Below are 18,571 nucleotides of genomic sequence, written 5' to 3'. Positions count from 1 at the left end.
CCTGCTTAGCAAAGGGGACTATCCATGCTTGCTGCCCCAAGACCAGTTCTCCTCCCAGGCCAGGATTCCCTGAGGGGCCACCAGCCCCACCCGCCCCAGCTGGGACCTTCCCAGCTCTCCTACCTTCATGGCCAAAACCCGGGAAGCCACCTGCGACGAACTGAGGCGCCTCAGGAAGTAATCCAGCACTTCGCACGTCGTCTGTTCGTCGGCCTTGGGCCCCAAGAGCAGGTCCTGGAGGCGTCCCAGGAGCTGCCTTTGCTTCTGCTGCCTCTGTGGGGGAAGACGCCCTTCATTCTGTCAGCCCCACCACAGCCAGGCCACAGAGAGCCCGTGTGGCACAGAAGGGTATCAGACTAGGGACACAGACACAGAGGCAGCTGCCACAGACTGAGTCAGACCCTTGGCCCATCTAGCTCAGTATTGCCAACCCAGACTGGCAGCGGCTTCTCCAAAGTGACAGGCAGAAGTCTCCCTCAGCCCTACCTTGGAGATGCTGCCAGGGAGGGGGAACTGGGAACGTTCTGCATGCAAACATGGGAGATGCTCTTCCCAGGGCAGCCCCATGCCCACAGGGGAATATCTGGCAGTGCTCACAGATGTCTCCCATCCAACTGCATACCAGGGCAGACCCTGCTTAGCCAAGGGGGCCACTCATGCTTGCTACCACGAGACCCAGGTTCAAATCCCTGCCCTGCTGTGAAACTGGCCAGGTGACTCAGGGCCAGGCCTAACAAGGGAACAGGGAGAACCGCAGCTGCTTCCCACGGACGAAACCCTCGGCGGAAACCGAACTGGCACACCCAAGGCTGCTCACCTGCCGCTTCTTGGCGCGCTGCTCTTTACTCTCTCCCTCTTCCTCCTCCTCGCCGGAGGCCGATTCGTCAGCGGCGTCGTGCAGAAGGAATTCACAAAGGCACTGAACCGGCAGGACGTCCAGGGAGCCCTCGCTGGACTGAACCAGGTCTGCAAGCCACGGCATCGATTGCGAGGACGCCTGAGGGGGAAGAGGGAGCAAGAATACAGGAGGGGTTGACCGTGGCCTCCTCCCTCACAGCGTGAGATGATGCCTTTCAGCACCTTCCTAGATCGCTGCTGCCCGACAGAGGCGCTTCCCATCGTCCGGCAACCTCTGCCTTGCTAGTCAAGTCATTTCCCCGCTGCGCCATTAGGTGGCGACCAATGAAGTACTGCTGTGATATCATCAAAGCGATATTATCGTGCCGATGAGGGATAAGAACAGCTTAGCCAGCTCCCATTCTGCTCTCATCTGGAAACGGAGCGTGGAAAAAAGATTTGGTATCTGCGACCATTAGGTGCCCGAAGAAAGGTGCCTCCCTGCAAACTGCAGGGCAACAAATGAATTCTTCCTTCTAGCCTGGGCACTTCCTGGCTGAGAATCTGGCTGCCCCTCCTGCAATTCTGGGGGCAGTTGGGGAGACGATAGAGTTCTGGGCTCTACCACTGAGTTATGATCCTACCCCCCGATAACAGGCAGCTGCCATATACCGAGTCAAACTGTTGGTCCTTTGAGCTCAGTCTTGTCTACTCTGACTGGCAGCAGCTCTCCAAGATTTCAGGCAGGAGTCTCTCCCAGTCCTAATTGGAGATGCTACCAGGGACTGGACCCGAGACCGTCTGCATGCAGAACAGATGCTCTACCACTGAGCTACGGCCCCATCAACTAAGGGGAGTATTTCACAGCATCGACATGTAGCCTCCCATCCAAATGCAAACCAGAGCGGGCCCTGCTTAGCGAAGGGGGCCATTCCTGCTTGCTGCCACCAGGCCAGCTCCCCTCCAGGTGACCCACCTGCCTCTGGATGATGTTGAGCAGGAAGTCCGGGTGTCTGCTGCGGCACAGAAGGTGTCCCAGGCGGAGGGACTGATTGAGGCTCTTCACCTGGTCCAGGACGGGTTGCGGTGGTCTGCGGGGAGGGCCCCTGCCGGAGGAACAGAGGAGGCTTTAGGCATCCCCAAATCAGAGTCCGTGCAATATTTCAGAGAGCACCTCACACACGATTCGGGTTTCCCCTTCCGTATTGGAACCAAACCCAATTTATGTCCGGGGTAAAAAAAATCCTCTTTTGCGTTGGAGTATCTGTTATGTGATCCCTAAGAGTCGACACCAACTTGACAGCACTTAATCAATCAATCATCAATCCGTTATGCCCCAAACATAAGGCCTTGCGGTAAAGCCTGCTGTCTGAAAAGCCTCCAGGAAGTACATGCAGTAGGGTCCCCAAAGAGGAAGCAGGGTCTGGGGATTCCACTTCCCAGCCCGACCTGGGAATTCTGCCTACCCAGCCCTACCCAAGAGGCGGTGATGGCCACTAGCTTAGAGAAATTCAAGTCTACCAATGGCTATTCGCCACAATGGCAAATGGAACCTCCACATTCAGAGGCAGTCTATCGCCAAATGCCATCTGTTGGGGGCGGGCAACAGTCGGCGGCGCCTCCTGCCTCGTCTTGCTCGTGGGCTTTCCGGAAGCATCTGCTTGGCCACCGTGGAAAGCTGAAGGCTGGGCTAGATGGACCCCCATGGAATCCGACTCATGTTTTTTCAGCCCTACTCTGAAAGCTCCGATCCGGCTCTCCTCCCTGAACGCTGCCCGCTCCCAGCCCTAGAGCAGCGGAGGCGGCTCACTGGGGGTCCAGGCTGGTGAGCTGCGAGAGCAAGAGGCTGCTGCTCTCTGTGATCGTCTGCTTTGTGGATGCGGCTGCCAGGTGGCCCTCGAAGGCCAGGATCTCCTGCTTCTCCCGCTGCGAGATCTGCAGCTCGCGGTTGATCATCTCCGTGCGGGTCTCTTCGTCCGTCAAAGTGCAAGGAGGATAAGAATAATTACTGCGAGGGGAGAGAGAGAGAGAGAAGGCGTGGTGGTTTGCAGGTCAGTTTTTAATGATTTTATAACCAAAAGATTTGGAAGCAAATCCGGAAAAGCCCTCTGCTGACAACCCAACCAATTGCGTGACCCCGGGATCAATCCTAGCAAGGGCAGAGAACCCTGCTGACCAGGGTTCCCGGCATTCCCAGATGGTGTTGACTACAACTCCCATAATCCCCTGCCAAAGGCCATTGCAGCTGGGGATGCTGGGAGTTGTAGTCAAGAACAAATTAAGAATCTTTTCTTTTTAAATGGAGCAATAGGAGGGAGAATCTCGGCAGAGGAGGACTGAGACAAAGGCAAGCGAGCTAGGGTGACAACAACAGCACGGACAGCAGAAGGTAATGAATAAAATAATGTTTAAGATAAAGGAGTTACAAGCTAGTCTAGATCTGCCTAGGAGCATAGCAGAACTCAAAGAACTGGGCGGGGTTATCCGTCCCGGGCTCTCAAGGCTGGCGATAGCTTTCAACTCGGCCTGCCTGGGAGCACGTGGGAAGATGTCCTCGGCTCCAGGCAGCAGAGAAGACCAGGCTTCAGCGCCCTTCATCAGGCAGGATCAGATCACTTACTTAGTCATGACCATTTCCATGAGCATCTTCAGGGTCGGGTACTCCTCCCAGGCGGCGAGACCTAAGGCACAAGTGAGGGAGGTGTAAGATCCAATTGGGATCAATTTTATATTGAATAGGTGCATAGATCGGTTAGCCATATTGTATTAGATAGATGCTTGCATGCTATTTGCTGTTATTTTCATTTTTTTCTCCTTCGTTTTTCCTATTTTCTTTCCCACTCCAGAAGGGAGGGCTTTCCTTGTTTTGTTTTGATATATATTTTATTTTTGCATGTGTTTTATCCCAAATACAGGCACAATGGCCAGAGGAGGAATTGAGGGTGTGAGAGACACCCAACATGTGCGAAGGCTATTGCTGCTCTTAATTTGGTATTTGGACAGGGTGAGAGCTTGGCACTGAGCAGACGGAGACCCCCATGATCTCTGGCAAACTGCTTTTCTGGGGGTGAAAGTCTCAGAAGTAGATGGCTAAGCAACACACTGCTTATCTTATGCACCAGGGGATCTCAAATGTGGGTCCCAGATGCCTGGGGCTACAACTTCCATCCTCCTCCTGCGGCTGGGCATTGGCAGCCCGCCGACATCTAGGGGCCCAGGTCTGAAAACCCATTCAAGGCCATGAGAAAGGACTCTGTGGTAGGAACACTCACCGATGTTCTCAGGATTGAATGCTGCAACCACGAGCAAGAGAGGCCACGCTTTCCAGTAGAGTGTAGAGATGGCCAGATTGGGAGGCTGATATCTTCAAGAGTGAACAGAAGCACAAATGTTGCATTTTCAGGGTAGAAATTTTTTTTTTAAAGGGGAGGCCTTGTGGCCAACACACTCTGAACATGAGAACGGCTGGCCTTAGGAGACCAAGCATGAATTGTCCCTTTTGCTAAATAGGGTCCACCTTGGTTTGCATTTGGATGGGAGACTACATGTGAGCACTGTAAGTTCTTCAGCTTAGGAAATGGGGCTGCAGATTAGAGGCAGAGCATCGGGAATCCCAGGTTCAATCTCTGGCAGCATCTCCCAGTAGGGCTGGGAGAGACTCCTGCCTGAAACCTGGGAGAACATTGATCTAGATGGACCAAGGGTTGGATGCTGTAGAAGTCAGAGTCCTTTGTTAGATGAACATATATCAGTTCAGCTTTATTGATTTATTTGGAAGATATGTATCCTGCTTATTGAGCCTTACAGATATTCAAGGCAAAAAGAAAAAGCTAGTAAACCAAATTTCTGTGTTTGTTAGAAATGCCCCTCAGTTGTGGAACACACTCTAACGTGGATATGGGGGGAATTATCTTCTTTGGAGGCCTTCAGGAGAGCCTTAAAGACCCATCTTTTTAGCCTGGCTTTTAAGGATATTCAGTTTTAACGTTCATTTTAATCTGTCTTTAAATGGGTTTTGATTTTAACTGGTATATATTTTTTATTTTAGTGTTAACCACCCTGAGCCATTTTAGGAAGGACGGTATAAAAATCAAATAATAAATTAAAAAAGCATTTTCTACTAAAAAAACAAACAAAGAGCAGTAGCTATTTTCTCCATCTAAGAGTGATGCATATGAAAGCCTGAAAATGTTACCCAGGGGGCAGTTGGATATTCTCTGGATGGTGGTAAGTGCACAGATTCAAGACGGCATCAATCAGCTGGATCCTCTCCACTCGCAGGACTTCTAGGTCTAAAGGCAGGAGAAGCACACTATGGGACAACTGTCTGCCAAATGTTTAACCACCACTAAGACACTCTGCAGCTGGTAGACTGAGTGACTGTAATTAATTAATTAATTAATTAATTAATCACAGCAAACAACTTTGTTAGCTGCCCCAAAACAAACTGTTCTCTGGGCAGCTCACAACACAGCAGTAAAAACATCTAATTTAAATACATAACACAAAAACAAACACATTACAACACAAAATACAAAGAGCTTTGTTTTTAAAATGAGTCTTTAAAAACCTGGGTAAACAGAAAAGTCTTCACCTGACCTCTAAAAGAACAAAGTGATAACACCAGGCGAGCCTCACTGGGGAGGCTCTTCTATAGATGGGGTGCCACCACCGAGAAGGTCCCCTCTCTAGTAGCCACCTTGTTTGGCAGAGGCATTCCGAGGAGGGCCTCTGAAGAAGATCTTAAGGTCCCGGTTGAGACAGAAGGGGCAAGGCGCTCTCTCAGGTAACCATTTAGGGCTTTAAAGTGATGCAGACCATGCTGAAAGCATGTCATTTTTGAGCAGGTAACATTGTGGACACAAAGTAGAAGAAATTCCAGCTGAAGCCAGTGCTGGCTCAGTACAAGTCGAGATCCATGGGCAAGGAGCCCAAAGGAGGACGCAAGAGGGACCGGCGGACTCAACGCTCCTACCGTCTGCCTGCACGGCCGCTGCCCGTTTCACCAGATGGTCGGCCAGCTCCATGGCGTCGGCGGGGCCGAGGGGAAGGTCGCGGGAGAGCCCGATCACGAGGATCCGCATGAGCGTGTCTTCAAGGATGGGCACTTCGGAGCAGAGGCGAAGGAAGAAACTGGGGGAGGAGGAGGAGGGGGGGCGTTGAGGAGATGATGAAGTCACTGTCTCCCGGGTAGGCAGCACGGGGGGAAGTGGGGATTTCAGCAGTCTCTACACCCATACTATCGAATCTGTGCTCCCTGTAACAGGGCTTCCCAGATGCTGACGACTACAATGCCAATCATCCACACTCAAAGGGCACGGCAGCTGGGGATGATGGGAGTTGTAGTCAACAACATCTGGGAAGCCTGTCACAGGGAACATGGCCTTGAATATTTTTTTTTATTTAAGTAGCCCAGGAGGCCGTGCCAAAATACTTAGATCATAAGGGCGGGATAGAAATTGAATAGAAATTCGGAAGGGCAGTATAAAAATCAAATACATAAATAAGTAAATAAAGTACAAAAAGTCTGGTTATCGAGATGGGGCCAGAGCTCAGCGGTAGAGCATCTGCTTGGCATGCAGAAGGTCCCAGGTTCAATCCCTGGCAGCATCTCCGGGTAGGGCTGGGAAATAAAGACGCCTGCCTGAAACCTTGGAGAGCTGCTGCCGGTCAGTGCAGACAATAGAGAGCCAGATGGGCCAAGGGTCTGACTTGGCATAGGGCAGCTTCCCACCTTCCTATAGGACACAAGGTGTGGCATCTCCAGAACCGCCAGCCAAACTGACACATCTGGACGAGGGATGTGTATGGAACTGGCGACTGCTGGTTCGAATGTGGTGGTGGGGGTAACTTTAAGGACTGGGGGGGGGGTGTGCTCTTACACCCGTCTACCCCCACTGCCATGTTTCCCCCGCTGGCGCTGTTCTCAAAAACAGTCCCGCCAAGGCGGCAGCGTACCTCCTTGCCACCCCGGTAGGTCACAGACTGGAAGTGGCCACTGCACATGTGCACATCGCGACATGCATACACGCAGCAGCCACTTCCGGTCCATGAAGTACCAGGGCGTCAAGGAGGTTCACTGCCGTCCCGGCAAGACCGTTTTTGAGAACAGCACCAGCAGGGGGAAACGCAGCAGGGCGGGGGGGGGGTAAGAGCACCCTCCCCCTCCCCAGTCCTTAAAGTTATCCCCCAGTCTTCTGAAGGGCCTCCGAACCGGTTTCATGCACATCCCTGTTCTGGACAACTATAAGACCATCCGGCCCACCAGATGCCGCTGGAAGCCTACAGGCAGGAGCTGAATTATGCTGGAGCTTACCTCCAACCTGACGCCTCGAAAAGGGAGTAAAGGGGACAATTAATTACACTGTAAGGTCATGGCGGAAACTCAGGCGTGGCTGGAGCTGAGACCCCTCGGCAGAGATCGGCTTCCTGCATGTTAAAATATCCAATCCGACTGCAATAATGCAGAGCCAGTTCCAAATCAGAGGACTCGATGTGGTCAGAGCCGGAGCAATTGACCTCGTGATGTCATTATGGGCCCCAGAACAGGGTTCGGGGGCGGGCCGCCACTCCCTAAATGTCCCAGCCGTTGCTCACAAGACCACAGTTTTGGAGATGCCCCAACCTTTATCAGGTGCCTAGGTGGCCAGACCGTTTGTACTGTATGATGAACGGGGGTTTGGGCACAGGTCTGGGATGCGCATACAAGCCTCTGCTCTCCCGCTGAGCTACGGCGCTCTCCTGGTGCTGGCAGGGCTCTGGGTTCGGGCGGGGGCCGGCACTTACTTGCGGTCACTCTCGGGAGGCCAGTTGTCCCATTTGTAGTACGTCTCCGGCTGTTCCGTAAATAGCACTTTGTGGAGGCTGTTGAAAAGGAAAAGCAGCATGAAACATCAAAGGGTGTTGGGCAGAGAAGCTGAGAACATTCTCAAAAAGGCCACGCACTCCACAGCCTCGGCTCTCCTTATTCTGTAGCCCCAGGAAGGGATGGGTGCAGTGTTCCCTCTAACATGGAGCGCCAGATGTTGTGGACTACAACTCCCAGAATCTCCAGCTGCAATGGCATTTGCTTGGGGATTCTGGGAGTTGTAGTCGACCACATTTGGGAATCCCTGTCCGAGGGAACACTGGATGGGTGGCCACCTCTCTAGCCCTGATTTCAACCCCCATTGATCCAGATTCCTACCAGTGGACGTATTCTTTGGGAGCTAGTTTTGTGATCGAAGGAACCACGGTGTGCAGCCACCAGACGGCGTCCCGCTGAATCGCGGCAATCTGGTTCTGGAAAGCACGCAGCACCTCCAAATCTGGGCAAAAGCGTTAAAAAAGGATCAGTCAGAATGACAATGTTAAGATGTGGCAGTTGTTTCAAGCTGGCGGATGTGGCTGTGGGGCCAGGGCAGGAAGGAGCCACTTACTGGACCATATCCTTCCTGGGGGGGCGGCTGGCTTCAGGGTGAAGGAGAGGAGCGGCAAAGAAAGGGCGGGTGAAGAGCAAACATACACGTCAGTGAGAAGTGTCTGTGCAGCCTCTGAACATATTAAGAATGCCCTTTCTGCTCACTCGGAAGCAAGTCCCAAGGAGTTCCGTGGGGCTTGCTCTCTTTAAGTGTGTGCAGCGTTTCAGGCCAGTGCCACTGAGGTAAAGGGCGATTTAATCCCAAGGAAGAAATGTGTGCCGGGTTGCAGCCTGCACGTGTGTATGTTTTTAACTTCAATAGGCTTCTCCTTATTTTTCACAGAGGATCCAGCTCTTCGGCGTGCTGCATTTGGACTTAGGGGTTCTCCAACTCTGGTTCCTGGATACTGCAAGACTACAATTCTCATCACCTCCAATCACAACAGCCTTCAAATGGCCAAAGACCATTGTGGCTGGGGATCATGGGAGCCATCATCTAACTAAAGCTAGGAACCAGAGCATGTATGAGCAACTAGATCAGACTAATCAGATCTGAGCACCCTCCTCTGCACCATGGGTTCTCAACTTGGGGTCCCCAGATGTTGTTGGGACTTCAACTCCCATAATCCCTAGCCAAATGCCATTGGGGCTGGGGATTATGGAAGCTGAAGTCCATCTGGGGAACCCAAGGTTGAGAATCCCTGCTCTACCCAGGACCATCAAGGTGCTGGTACCCAAAGTCTAGCCACTGATTACCCATCCCAGGAGGGATTTTTTTCTCCCTTCCTCTTACACCCCAGCAAGGGAGTTTTTCTTCTCTACTCTCAGAGACAACTCAAATGATAATGCCACTTACTCTTCTTCTCTCCTTTGTCCCAAGCAATCCCAGCTTCCTTCACCTGGGCGGTGATGCTCAGCATCATGGAGACAGCCAGCAGGTCTGTTATGTGGATCACAAACCGGTCCTAAAGGAATAAGAGTGGAACGGGGTCAATCCATTGCCGGGCAACATGCCAGAGACGGTGGCCCAAGATGGGAGGACACAGGAGATGCATTTCTGGCAGGGACGCAGATTTAGGCTTGGTTTTGATAGGGTGACTGAGGGGTTATGTCAAAGGCTTCATGGGAAAAATAGGTTTTGGAGGAGGCATGTGATGCAAGCATCACAGGGGAAGCAGTTTCTGGTACAAGGGAAGGGCGGAGCCCATTATGAATATGTTACGTTCATACATTCACATTTGATGGGAAGGTACAGTAGGCATGAGACCGCTCTAGAGAACTGAAACAGAAAGCAATGTGGAGGGTAGAAGAAAAAGATGACTGGGTGGTTGATAAAAGGTAAAGTTGTGCTGTGGAGTCAGTGTCGACTCCTGGTGCCCACAGAGCCCTGTGGTTGTCTTGGGTAGAATCCAGGAGGGGTTGACCATGGCCTCCTCCCATGCAGTATGAGATGATGCCTTTCAGCACCTTCCTATATCACTGCTGCCTGATATAGGTGTTCCCCATAGTCTAGGGAACATACCAGTGGGGATTCAAACCGGCAACCTCTTGCTCGCTAGGCAAGTCATTTCCCCCGTGGCACCATTATACAACACCTTTAAAAAAAAGGGGGGGGGAATGAACCTGCTCCAGGAGATAACTAAAGTAATATGAAAGGGCAGGAGCAACTATAATTACGTGTTAATTTTTAAGTCCTTCTAGTCCTCCTAGCAGTGGAAGCAGAAGCTGGGGACCAAGACGGCCTCTCACCTTGAACTCCATCTCGACGTACTGGGACTCCTTCCGTTCCTGCATGAGACCCAGGCAGAAAGCCTGGAAGTTGATCTCGTGCTTCGTCTGCTTGATGATCTCCCGCAGCAGGGCCCGCGACGCCCGCAGGTAGTCGTCCTTGTTGGTCAGCAGATCCTGGAACACCATGGCCAGAAACTGCAAGGGGGGAGAGCGAAGGAGAGCTGCTACAGCAACCGGGAACAGCAGAGTGAGATCGCCTGCTAAGTTGCGGAGGAACATAGGAAGCTGCCTTCTACTGAGTCAGACCCTTAGTCCATCCAGCACAGACTGGCAGCGGCTTCTCCAAGGTGGCAGGCAGGAGTCGCTCTCAGCCCTGTCTTGAAGCTGCGGGGAGGGAACTTGACTCTCTCGCTGAGCTATGGCTCCATCCCTTCAGGGGAATATCTTCCAACAGAGATGTGCACGAATCGGTTCAGCAGTCTATTCACAGACCATCGAGCTGGTTCGAAGGGGTGTATGTTTGGGGGGTGGGGTAAGCTGGCCACTTCCGGTATTACACTTCCAGGGGCGACAAGAGGGTATACAGCCGCCCCACGACAGCAGTTATGGAAGAAGCAACGGAGGAGGAAACAGGGCAGTGGAGGTAAGGACACCCTCTCCACGCCTTAAAGCTACACCTCTACACCTTCGAACCCGGTCTTTTGAACCGGTTCGGCAATCTATGAGTAGACCACCAAACCGGTTCGTGAACATCCCTACCTAGCAGCAGCCCATCAAATTCCTGGGAGCAAGAAACCCAGAAGAGGGCAGAACAGATTTCTTCAAGCACAGACAGGGCACACAGGCAGGGTTTCCCCTAACAGAGATTTCCAGATGGTGTTAAATACAACTCCCATAATTCCCAGCCAAAAGGTCACTGCAGCTGGGGATGATGGAACATGGGAAACTGCCTTTTACTGGGTCAGACCATTGGTCCATCCAGCCCAGTATTATGTCTACTCTGACTGGCAGCAGATCTCCAAGGTTTCAGGCAAGAGTCTGTTCCAGTCCTACTTGGAGATGCTGCCAGGGATTGAACCTGGAACCTTCTGCATGCAAAGCAGATGCTCTTTCTCTGAGCAATACGAAGACGACAAATATATATATACCTCTTCTCAACCAAGTTTACAACCCCTGCTAACTTGGCAAAGAAGCACCTTCTAACGTGGTGATTCTCTTTATTTAGCAGGGGGAGACTAACTGGCCCTCTCCACCCCCAGCACTGTACCTCCACTGACTGTTGCTGGTGTCTCTCTTAGGTTTCTGTTTAGATTGTGAGCCCTTTGGGGACAGGGAGCCATCTTATTTGATTGTTATTTCTCTGTGTAAACCGCCCTCAGCCATTTTTGGAAGGGCAGTATAGAAATCGAATAAATAATAAATAATAATAATAGATAGAAATAAAATGGCTCCATGTCCACAAAGGGCTCCCAATCTAAAGAAGAAACATAAGGTAGACAGCCGCAGAAGCCACTGGAGGGATGCTGTGCTGGGGATGGACAGGGCCAGGTGCTCTCCCCCTGCTCAATAAAGAGAATTGCCACTTTAAAAAGGGATTCACTTTTAAAAGGTGCCTCTTTGCTCAGTTAGCAGGGGGTCATGACCCCGTCCTCAAACAGCTTCCCTGTTAGGGAATCGAACCCTGGCCCCCCACATAACAGACAGGGATACTAATGAGGAAGTGCATGTGAGTTGTAGTCAACAACATCTGGGAATCCCTGTTACAAGGATTGCAGTGGAGGATTATGGGAGTTGTAGTCAAGATCTGGGAATCCCTGTTACTGGGAACACAGCTTTGCACAGAGGATGTGTCAAATGCACATGAGAAGACAGTCACCCATATGCATGCCTTGTCCTCTCGGGTATTCCTAGCAGGCTGACATGCATTTCCCAGAGCACACGCAAGCCACATACCTTGGGTGCAAGCTCTGGGCTGTGCTGGAGGACCGTGTAGAGAATCTGCATGTTGTTGGGGTTCCGGGCATTTGACAGTTCGTTGAAAACCACCGACTTGACCACGGTGCCCAGGTTGTCTCGGTGGGCGCTGAGCAGCTCCCTGCAGGAGGGAAAGTTCAAAAGAAGCCAGCCAAGTGGCGTGAGAGCCCAGTGGCCAAACAGAGATAGACTCTTCCTGTCCCTAAAGCAAGATAAACATTTTCCCAGTGACTGGTGGGCTGAAAGTTAGTTAAATGCCTCAATTAATTCTAGCCAAATAATTCAGGATCATAGGAACATAGGAAGCTGCCATATACTAAGTCAGAACCTTGGTCTATCTAGCTCAGTATTGTCTTCACAGACTGGCAGTGGCTTCTCCAAGCTTGCAGGCAGGAGTCTCTCTCAGCCCGATCTTGGAGAAGCCAGGGAGGGGACTTGAAACCTAGATACTCTTCCCAGAGCGGCTTCATCCCCTGAGGGGAATATCTTGCAGTGCTCACACTTCTAGTCTCCCATTCATATGCAACCAGGGTGGACCCTGCTTAGCTAAGGGGACAAGTCATGCTTGCTACTACAAGACCAGCTCTCCTCCCTCATATGATCAGTTGTGATACATATACAAATGGATACCGCAGTCAATATGGCCCCTTGCCCAGTTCTGGCTGCTCACCGGACACACAGCATGAAGTGGTTGAGGAGGACCTTGGGCTTCAGGCGGATCTTGATCAGGTTGGAGACCACCTCCACGTCCTCGGAGCTGTGGGTGTTGCAGTTCATGCAGACGGACATGAGCAGGTCCTGGGCTGGCCGAGTGAGCTAAGGATGGGAGAAAGGTTGGAGGAAAAGCAACAACAAATATTTATATACCGCTTTTCAACAAACGTTTCCAATGAGGTGTAAATAAATAAGTAAATAAATAAATAAATAAATAAATTTATTAAAAACAAAAAGGGCCAGGTGCAAAGGTTGTAGGAATCGAGCAAAATGCAAATGTTCAGAGTTCAAGTTTCCAGAATGATTACAAGCCAGAACTCGGGGAGAGAAGGGTGTTGGGGAACGCATCGGCTCAGCCCGAGAGCGATCTCTTCAGCTCCACTCAAACTGCAGAGTGGATTTTGGAGCATGTGACCCAACAGAGTCTGCAACTAACTCCAGGCATGAGCAGAGCAGCAAGGCACAGGCCAAGGGATCCCCCATTCTACCCCAAGTCCTGGGATGCACCAGAATGCAGCAATTCCAATGCCCAGGGCTGCAGAAACCCACTAGTCTACTAGTCTGTGACGAGTAAAAATGAAGCCTGACAAGTGAAAAAAGTACCAACAAACAATGTTCCAACATAGCTTGATGAGTAAAATATTTTGTCTGGCCGGTAAACTGAACCAGTCTTTCTTCACCCTTGCCTTTTCCCTGACTCATTCTCCCCACAACCGTAACCCCGATTCCCATCCTGGATTCTGGCAGGGAGGGAATCCAATTTCTCCACTACCCCAAAGTTCAAAGTTGGATGAAGACTTCCTTTAAGAACCACAGAGAAACAGGAACTCACCTTGGGGTTCTGCAGCCACATCTCCAGCCTCTGGACGGCCATCTGCCGGATCTCCTTGTAGCCACAAGTGGCGGTCAGGAGACGCAGGAGGTTCCGGGAGACATTGTCCATCGGCTGGCGCCTGTTGAGCTGGTCCCGCAGCATGTCAAGGACATATTCCTCCACGCTCTCGGCAAGATCGTCATACCTGGGCCAAAACAGTCCTGCTTTTAGCAACTGAATGCGACTTCTATCAGGAGTTGTTATCTACCTTTAGCATGATCGATTCTGGGTAGATCACACCGCTAAATGTCCTCTGCTACTTGAGGAACATCGCAAGCTGCCATATACTGAGTCAGACCCTTGGTCCATCTAGCTCAGTATTGTCTACACAGACTGGCAGCAGCTTCTCCAAGGTTGTCTCTCTCAGCCCTATTTGGAGATGCTGCCTGGGAGCAAAACTGTGGACAATCACAGGGAAAGGTGTACACACTTTCACACACACACACACACACACACACACACACACACACACACTCCAAAATGAACTACAAAATGGCTCCTCCTGTCTCTTCCTGGCTTCCTTGAGACAAAATTGTGGCCAGAACTGACCTCCGTGGTCACTTCCAGCCCTCTAGAAACTGTGGATATGTGGGTTTTAACCCATTAGTATCCACAGATACTGGAAGTGGGTGTGAAGACAACACCGGTGGATATACAGAACCGCAAATAGCAGTTCTGCAAATAATGAGGTTCTCCTGTATAACCCTCAACAGGAGTTGTTGGATACTGGGCAGGAGGCTGAAGACTGCCTCTCAATGAGGAAGGGGCCTTTGTTCCTGGGCATCAAGCCACCTAATGGCGCAGCGGGGAAATGACTTGACTAGCAAGCCAGAGGCTGCCGGTTCGAATCCCCGCTGGTATAGTTCCCCAGACTATGGGAAACACCTATATCGGGCAGCAGCGATATAGGAAGATGCTGAAAGGCATCATCTCATACTGCGTGGGAAATGGCCATGGTGAACCCCTCCTGGATTCTACCAAAGATAACCACAGGGCTCTGTGGTCACCACGAGTCAACACCGACTCGGCGGCACACCTTTACTTTACCTGGGCATCAGCTGCCCCTCCTGCTCAGGGCTCATCTTGTCCTCCGCAATCAGCAGCTCACTCTGGCTGTCCTCCTCCTCGGGCATAGAGGGATGGGGGCTATTCCCTGAAGAAAGGCCAGGAACAAACATTCATCATACAGGGCCACCAACGGGTGGGTGATCTTCCCAACGACCTCTTTGCACAAGCCCCCTGCTTTCCCTGGGCAGTCTTTTTTATAACCCTCACATAATATCTTCATCTGCTTTTCCTCTCACAGCAGCTTGCAGGATTTCCCGTTCCAGCTGATCCTTACAACAACCCTGTGAGGTTGGCGAGGCGGGCAGAGAGAGGCCGAGACTGGCCCAAGGTCCCCCGGAGAGCTACATGGATGGGAGGGGATTTGAATGTGGGTCTCCGGGTTCACAGGCCTACATTTTAAACTGCTACACCAGACTACCTCTTGTAAGGAGAGGGGAATTCGTAACTGACACCATTCAAAGTGGCTAAATGGACTGATCCACTTTGGAGTGCAAGTGAGGGATCATGTTTTTGAATGCTTCCCTGCGTAAATAAATACTGCAAAAAGGAGCAGGGGGGAATCCTATCACATCAAGGAGAAGGGTCTTACCCTAGCCTGTTGGCTGCTCTGCTTTCTTTTTCTTAGGGGAGATTTTCCGTCAGGAAGCACGAAAAAATGTGACTTTCCACCTGCACTCCGAAGCGTTACAGTCCACTTTCTCACTTCCTGATGCTCCAGGCTAAGCCTTGAATACCTCCCTAAAGAGTCTCCCCTTTCACTCCTTGGGGCATCTGCTACCAGTATAAAGAGGGCTCCTTTGATCCATTCCATATATCTGAGCCCACTGAAATACACAACTATTTTGTAATACCAACACAGTGGGGATGGAAAAATTTAACTGGTAGATAAAGCAAAGCAAGCCCGGTTCAATTAATCACCGCAAGCCAATTTTTCATTGGTGGGACGAAATAGAAGGCAACCTTCGTTGATTTCTGAAGCTGTTTTGGTTCTGGGGCACTGCTCTCACAAAAAATGAAATCAGTGGTAGTGCTGATGAGTTATTCAATGGTAGGTTCACTCCCCCTTCAATATCCACAAAAGAGATTACTACTGAAGCTGTTACATGCCATATTTCAATGTCCTCAATTCATCAATTTAAAAAAAGACAGATTGATCACAAGTTCTTTAGATCAGCAGAGAGCACCGTTGAACAATGCCACTGAACATGACTCCTTCTTTCTGTTTATTCTTTCTAGCTCTTCTATCAAAACTCCAATTCCCAGATAGGGATGTGCACACACACAAAAAATGGACAGACTTGAATCTGCTTTCACAGAATGGGATTCATTTGAATTCACCTGACCTTGAATAGAATTTGCCCAAATTTGATGTGAATTCAATTTCAATTCACCTAAATTCAAATAGATTCTAACAAATCCCATTCTGTGCAAGCAGTTTCGAGTCAAATTGATTCGAGTCAAATTCAAATAGATTCGGTCACGTTTTTTGAACAGCCCCATTCGCACGCTTTACCAACTACTATAATCCAAACTCAGCCCTTATTGGTCCACCCAAGGGCTGACTTACCAGCACTAAGGTCACCTCCACTACGTCCAACTTCCCCATGCAACAAAATACTCTTAGGGGGCATCTTGGTGCTGAACGCCGTCTGGATGTTTTCGACGAAGGTCTTGCAGTGAGGGCTGTCGACCCAGATGCGCTCCCCCAGGGAGTCCTCAATGTAGACCTGCAATGGGGCAGACACCTCTGAATCACACCAGACGAGACATCCCTCCTGCACTTACAAAGGAGGAGGTCATAAAACAGCTCCCTCTACAAACACACATAGGGCACCATGATTTATCAACCATCTGTACTGAGAAAAACCAAATCTTGGGTGTGGATGGTGACCCTGTGCTAAATTGTAATTTATAAAAGGTTCCCAGATGAGAGCAAGTGTTTCATCTGAGATCTTCCATAAATAAGCAGTGATCTTAGACATTGAGGCATATTCCCATAGCTTTAATAGCCATTCATCCAAGGTCGGGGTTACCTGTCATTTCCAATTGGCAGCAGAGAGAATCCTGGCTATGGTAATCATGTACAGACAACTCCATGTATTTAATAGGTAACTCTTCCACTCTTTCAAAGCTGTGTCCAGTGGCAATGAGTAATTGGGCTGCTCCAGAACAGGGCAGAAGACTCTGCACACCAAACCAGCCCTCTTTCCCACCCCCAAAGCCACCTGCGAATAGTTCTGAATAGGTTAGCAAGAGAGATGTAGGTCAGACCACCCAACTGCCAAAAACTGCACTAAATCCCCACAGCACAGGAATATAGGAAGCTGCCACATACCAAGTCAGACCATTGGTCCATCAAGCTCACAGATTGTCTACACCAACTAGCAGCAGCTCCTCCAAGGTTACATATAAAACGTGACAACCAAAATAATATATAACAGCCTGAGTAAACCAACTTTTTGCAAAACTTAATCAACAAAAATGATGAGTAGCTGTATATAGCATCATGGAAAAACAAAAAACCAAGAAACAATAACAAATTCTGTAAACAAACTGTCATATACTAAAACAATATTTTCAACGTGCACAGATTAACAAAAGCAAACCTTTAAATTACAGAAAACAAGTCCTTTAGACCAAAACTTATAGCAATTCCAGTCCACAGATGCACAGTAGCATACTAGTAACAGTTCCAGAAACCAATTGCAAGTTGTATTGAAAACCATTCATATACTGGAATATGTGTCTTGGAGCTGCAGACAAGATCCTAATAGGCTGACCCGGGATTTTACTAAGCCCATTTCGGAAACCTTCCTTCTTCAGAGGAATCCAATATCCAGATTGTTCCTTCTGAATAAAACCAAAAAACTGGAGCTTTATGCATGCAAATCTTCGTGGAGGCAGTATTCCCTCCTATAGCTCTCCAGTATTGTGATTAATCCTTCTGAATGGGCCCAACAAACTGTAGCTCTACACAAACAAATCTTCATGGAGGCAGCATTCCCTAGGGAATGTGTAGGGGAATACACTGAAGGGGAATATCTTACAGTGCTCATATGTAGTCTCCCTTTCAAATGCAAACCAGGGTGGACTCTGCTTAGCAAAGGGGACAAGTCATGACTGCTACCACAAGACCAGCTCTCCTATAACCCGGGCAGAAGTAGATTTCCCTTCTGCTGTGTTGCTATCGGTGCATGGGGGAGATTCAGCCTGCACACAGTCTGACTCGCCTCTCTGCCCAGCTAACATCCCAAGGGGCCATTTCCAAAGCTGACTCACCTTGACGAAGATCTCGGGCCAGTTCTCATCCTCCTCATAGGCTGCCATGAGAAGGTTGCAGGCCAGGACGGACACCAGGCTGTTCCCTTTGGCTTTGAAGTTGATGGAGGCGTCCCTGCGCAGCAGGCTGCACAACGCCTGCAGAACCAAAACCCCCGTGAGTGCGAAAAAGGATGGGGAGTTGGAAAGCTTAGAAACCGCGCACAGTTCGGTCCACTGACAGCCAAGTCTTGGAAATGGCATCTGAGGTCTGTCAGCACCTTTCAAGAGACTGGAGACTTTTGGGGATTGGTAAAACAGCAACATTTCAGGCTCCATTCCTTGGTGAAATTTAGGAAATCCCAGAAACTAAACCATCAGGGGAGGAATTGGGGCTGTCTTGGGGTTTGTTTTGCTGTTTCTAGCAAAGACGGGAAAATGCTCTCACCTCAATCACGCCTTCTGTGGCAAATATGTTTGGCTTGATTTTTGCCAAGTACATCAGGCTCAGGTACAGGGTGGTGTCGGGCTTCGCCCGATTGATTTTCAGCTGCTTCACGGTCCCGCACAACACCCCTTCGATGCGGTCATCGTTGCCTTCGGCTTCGGCAGCCTCAATCTCATCCAGCAAGACAGTCGGAGCCACTAGGAAGAGAGGCAAACCCTGTACTCTCAGCACCTTCCTGTTTTTAACCAGTCAAAAGGCACTTTCCAGA

At 50.2% G+C, this 18,571-nt stretch overlaps 1 protein-coding gene and 1 non-coding gene across 2 annotated transcripts in view; one reads left to right on the top strand and one right to left on the bottom strand.

Annotated features, from left to right (window-relative positions):
• The window catches only part of INTS1 (integrator complex subunit 1), a 46,343-nt gene that overhangs the window by 24,057 nt on the left and 3,715 nt on the right, over positions 1 to 18,571 (bottom strand). The window contains exons 3-21 of the mRNA XM_053276274.1: positions 18,304 to 18,500; positions 17,877 to 18,014; positions 16,165 to 16,324; positions 14,577 to 14,682; positions 13,488 to 13,674; positions 12,612 to 12,757; positions 11,921 to 12,062; positions 9,986 to 10,162; positions 9,093 to 9,201; positions 8,024 to 8,144; positions 7,624 to 7,701; positions 5,813 to 5,970; positions 5,033 to 5,129; positions 4,110 to 4,201; positions 3,458 to 3,518; positions 2,648 to 2,845; positions 1,814 to 1,943; positions 818 to 997; positions 124 to 273 (exon numbers count right to left, since the gene is read on the bottom strand). Of these exons, the coding sequence (XP_053132249.1) occupies positions 124 to 273; positions 818 to 997; positions 1,814 to 1,943; positions 2,648 to 2,845; positions 3,458 to 3,518; positions 4,110 to 4,201; positions 5,033 to 5,129; positions 5,813 to 5,970; positions 7,624 to 7,701; positions 8,024 to 8,144; positions 9,093 to 9,201; positions 9,986 to 10,162; positions 11,921 to 12,062; positions 12,612 to 12,757; positions 13,488 to 13,674; positions 14,577 to 14,682; positions 16,165 to 16,324; positions 17,877 to 18,014; positions 18,304 to 18,500 (2,627 nt within the window). The remainder of the gene's footprint in view (positions 1 to 123; positions 274 to 817; positions 998 to 1,813; positions 1,944 to 2,647; positions 2,846 to 3,457; positions 3,519 to 4,109; positions 4,202 to 5,032; positions 5,130 to 5,812; positions 5,971 to 7,623; positions 7,702 to 8,023; positions 8,145 to 9,092; positions 9,202 to 9,985; positions 10,163 to 11,920; positions 12,063 to 12,611; positions 12,758 to 13,487; positions 13,675 to 14,576; positions 14,683 to 16,164; positions 16,325 to 17,876; positions 18,015 to 18,303; positions 18,501 to 18,571) is intronic.
• TRNAA-GGC (transfer RNA alanine (anticodon GGC)) lies at positions 6,386 to 6,450 on the top strand. The gene has a single exon. It is a non-coding gene; the product is annotated as a tRNA-Ala (tRNA).

The sequence above is a fragment of the Hemicordylus capensis genome, chromosome 13 (assembly GCF_027244095.1).
Source record: "Hemicordylus capensis ecotype Gifberg chromosome 13, rHemCap1.1.pri, whole genome shotgun sequence".
In the NCBI taxonomy this organism is placed as follows: domain Eukaryota; kingdom Metazoa; phylum Chordata; class Lepidosauria; order Squamata; family Cordylidae; genus Hemicordylus; species Hemicordylus capensis.
This window is presented reverse-complemented; position numbering and strand designations above follow the sequence as displayed.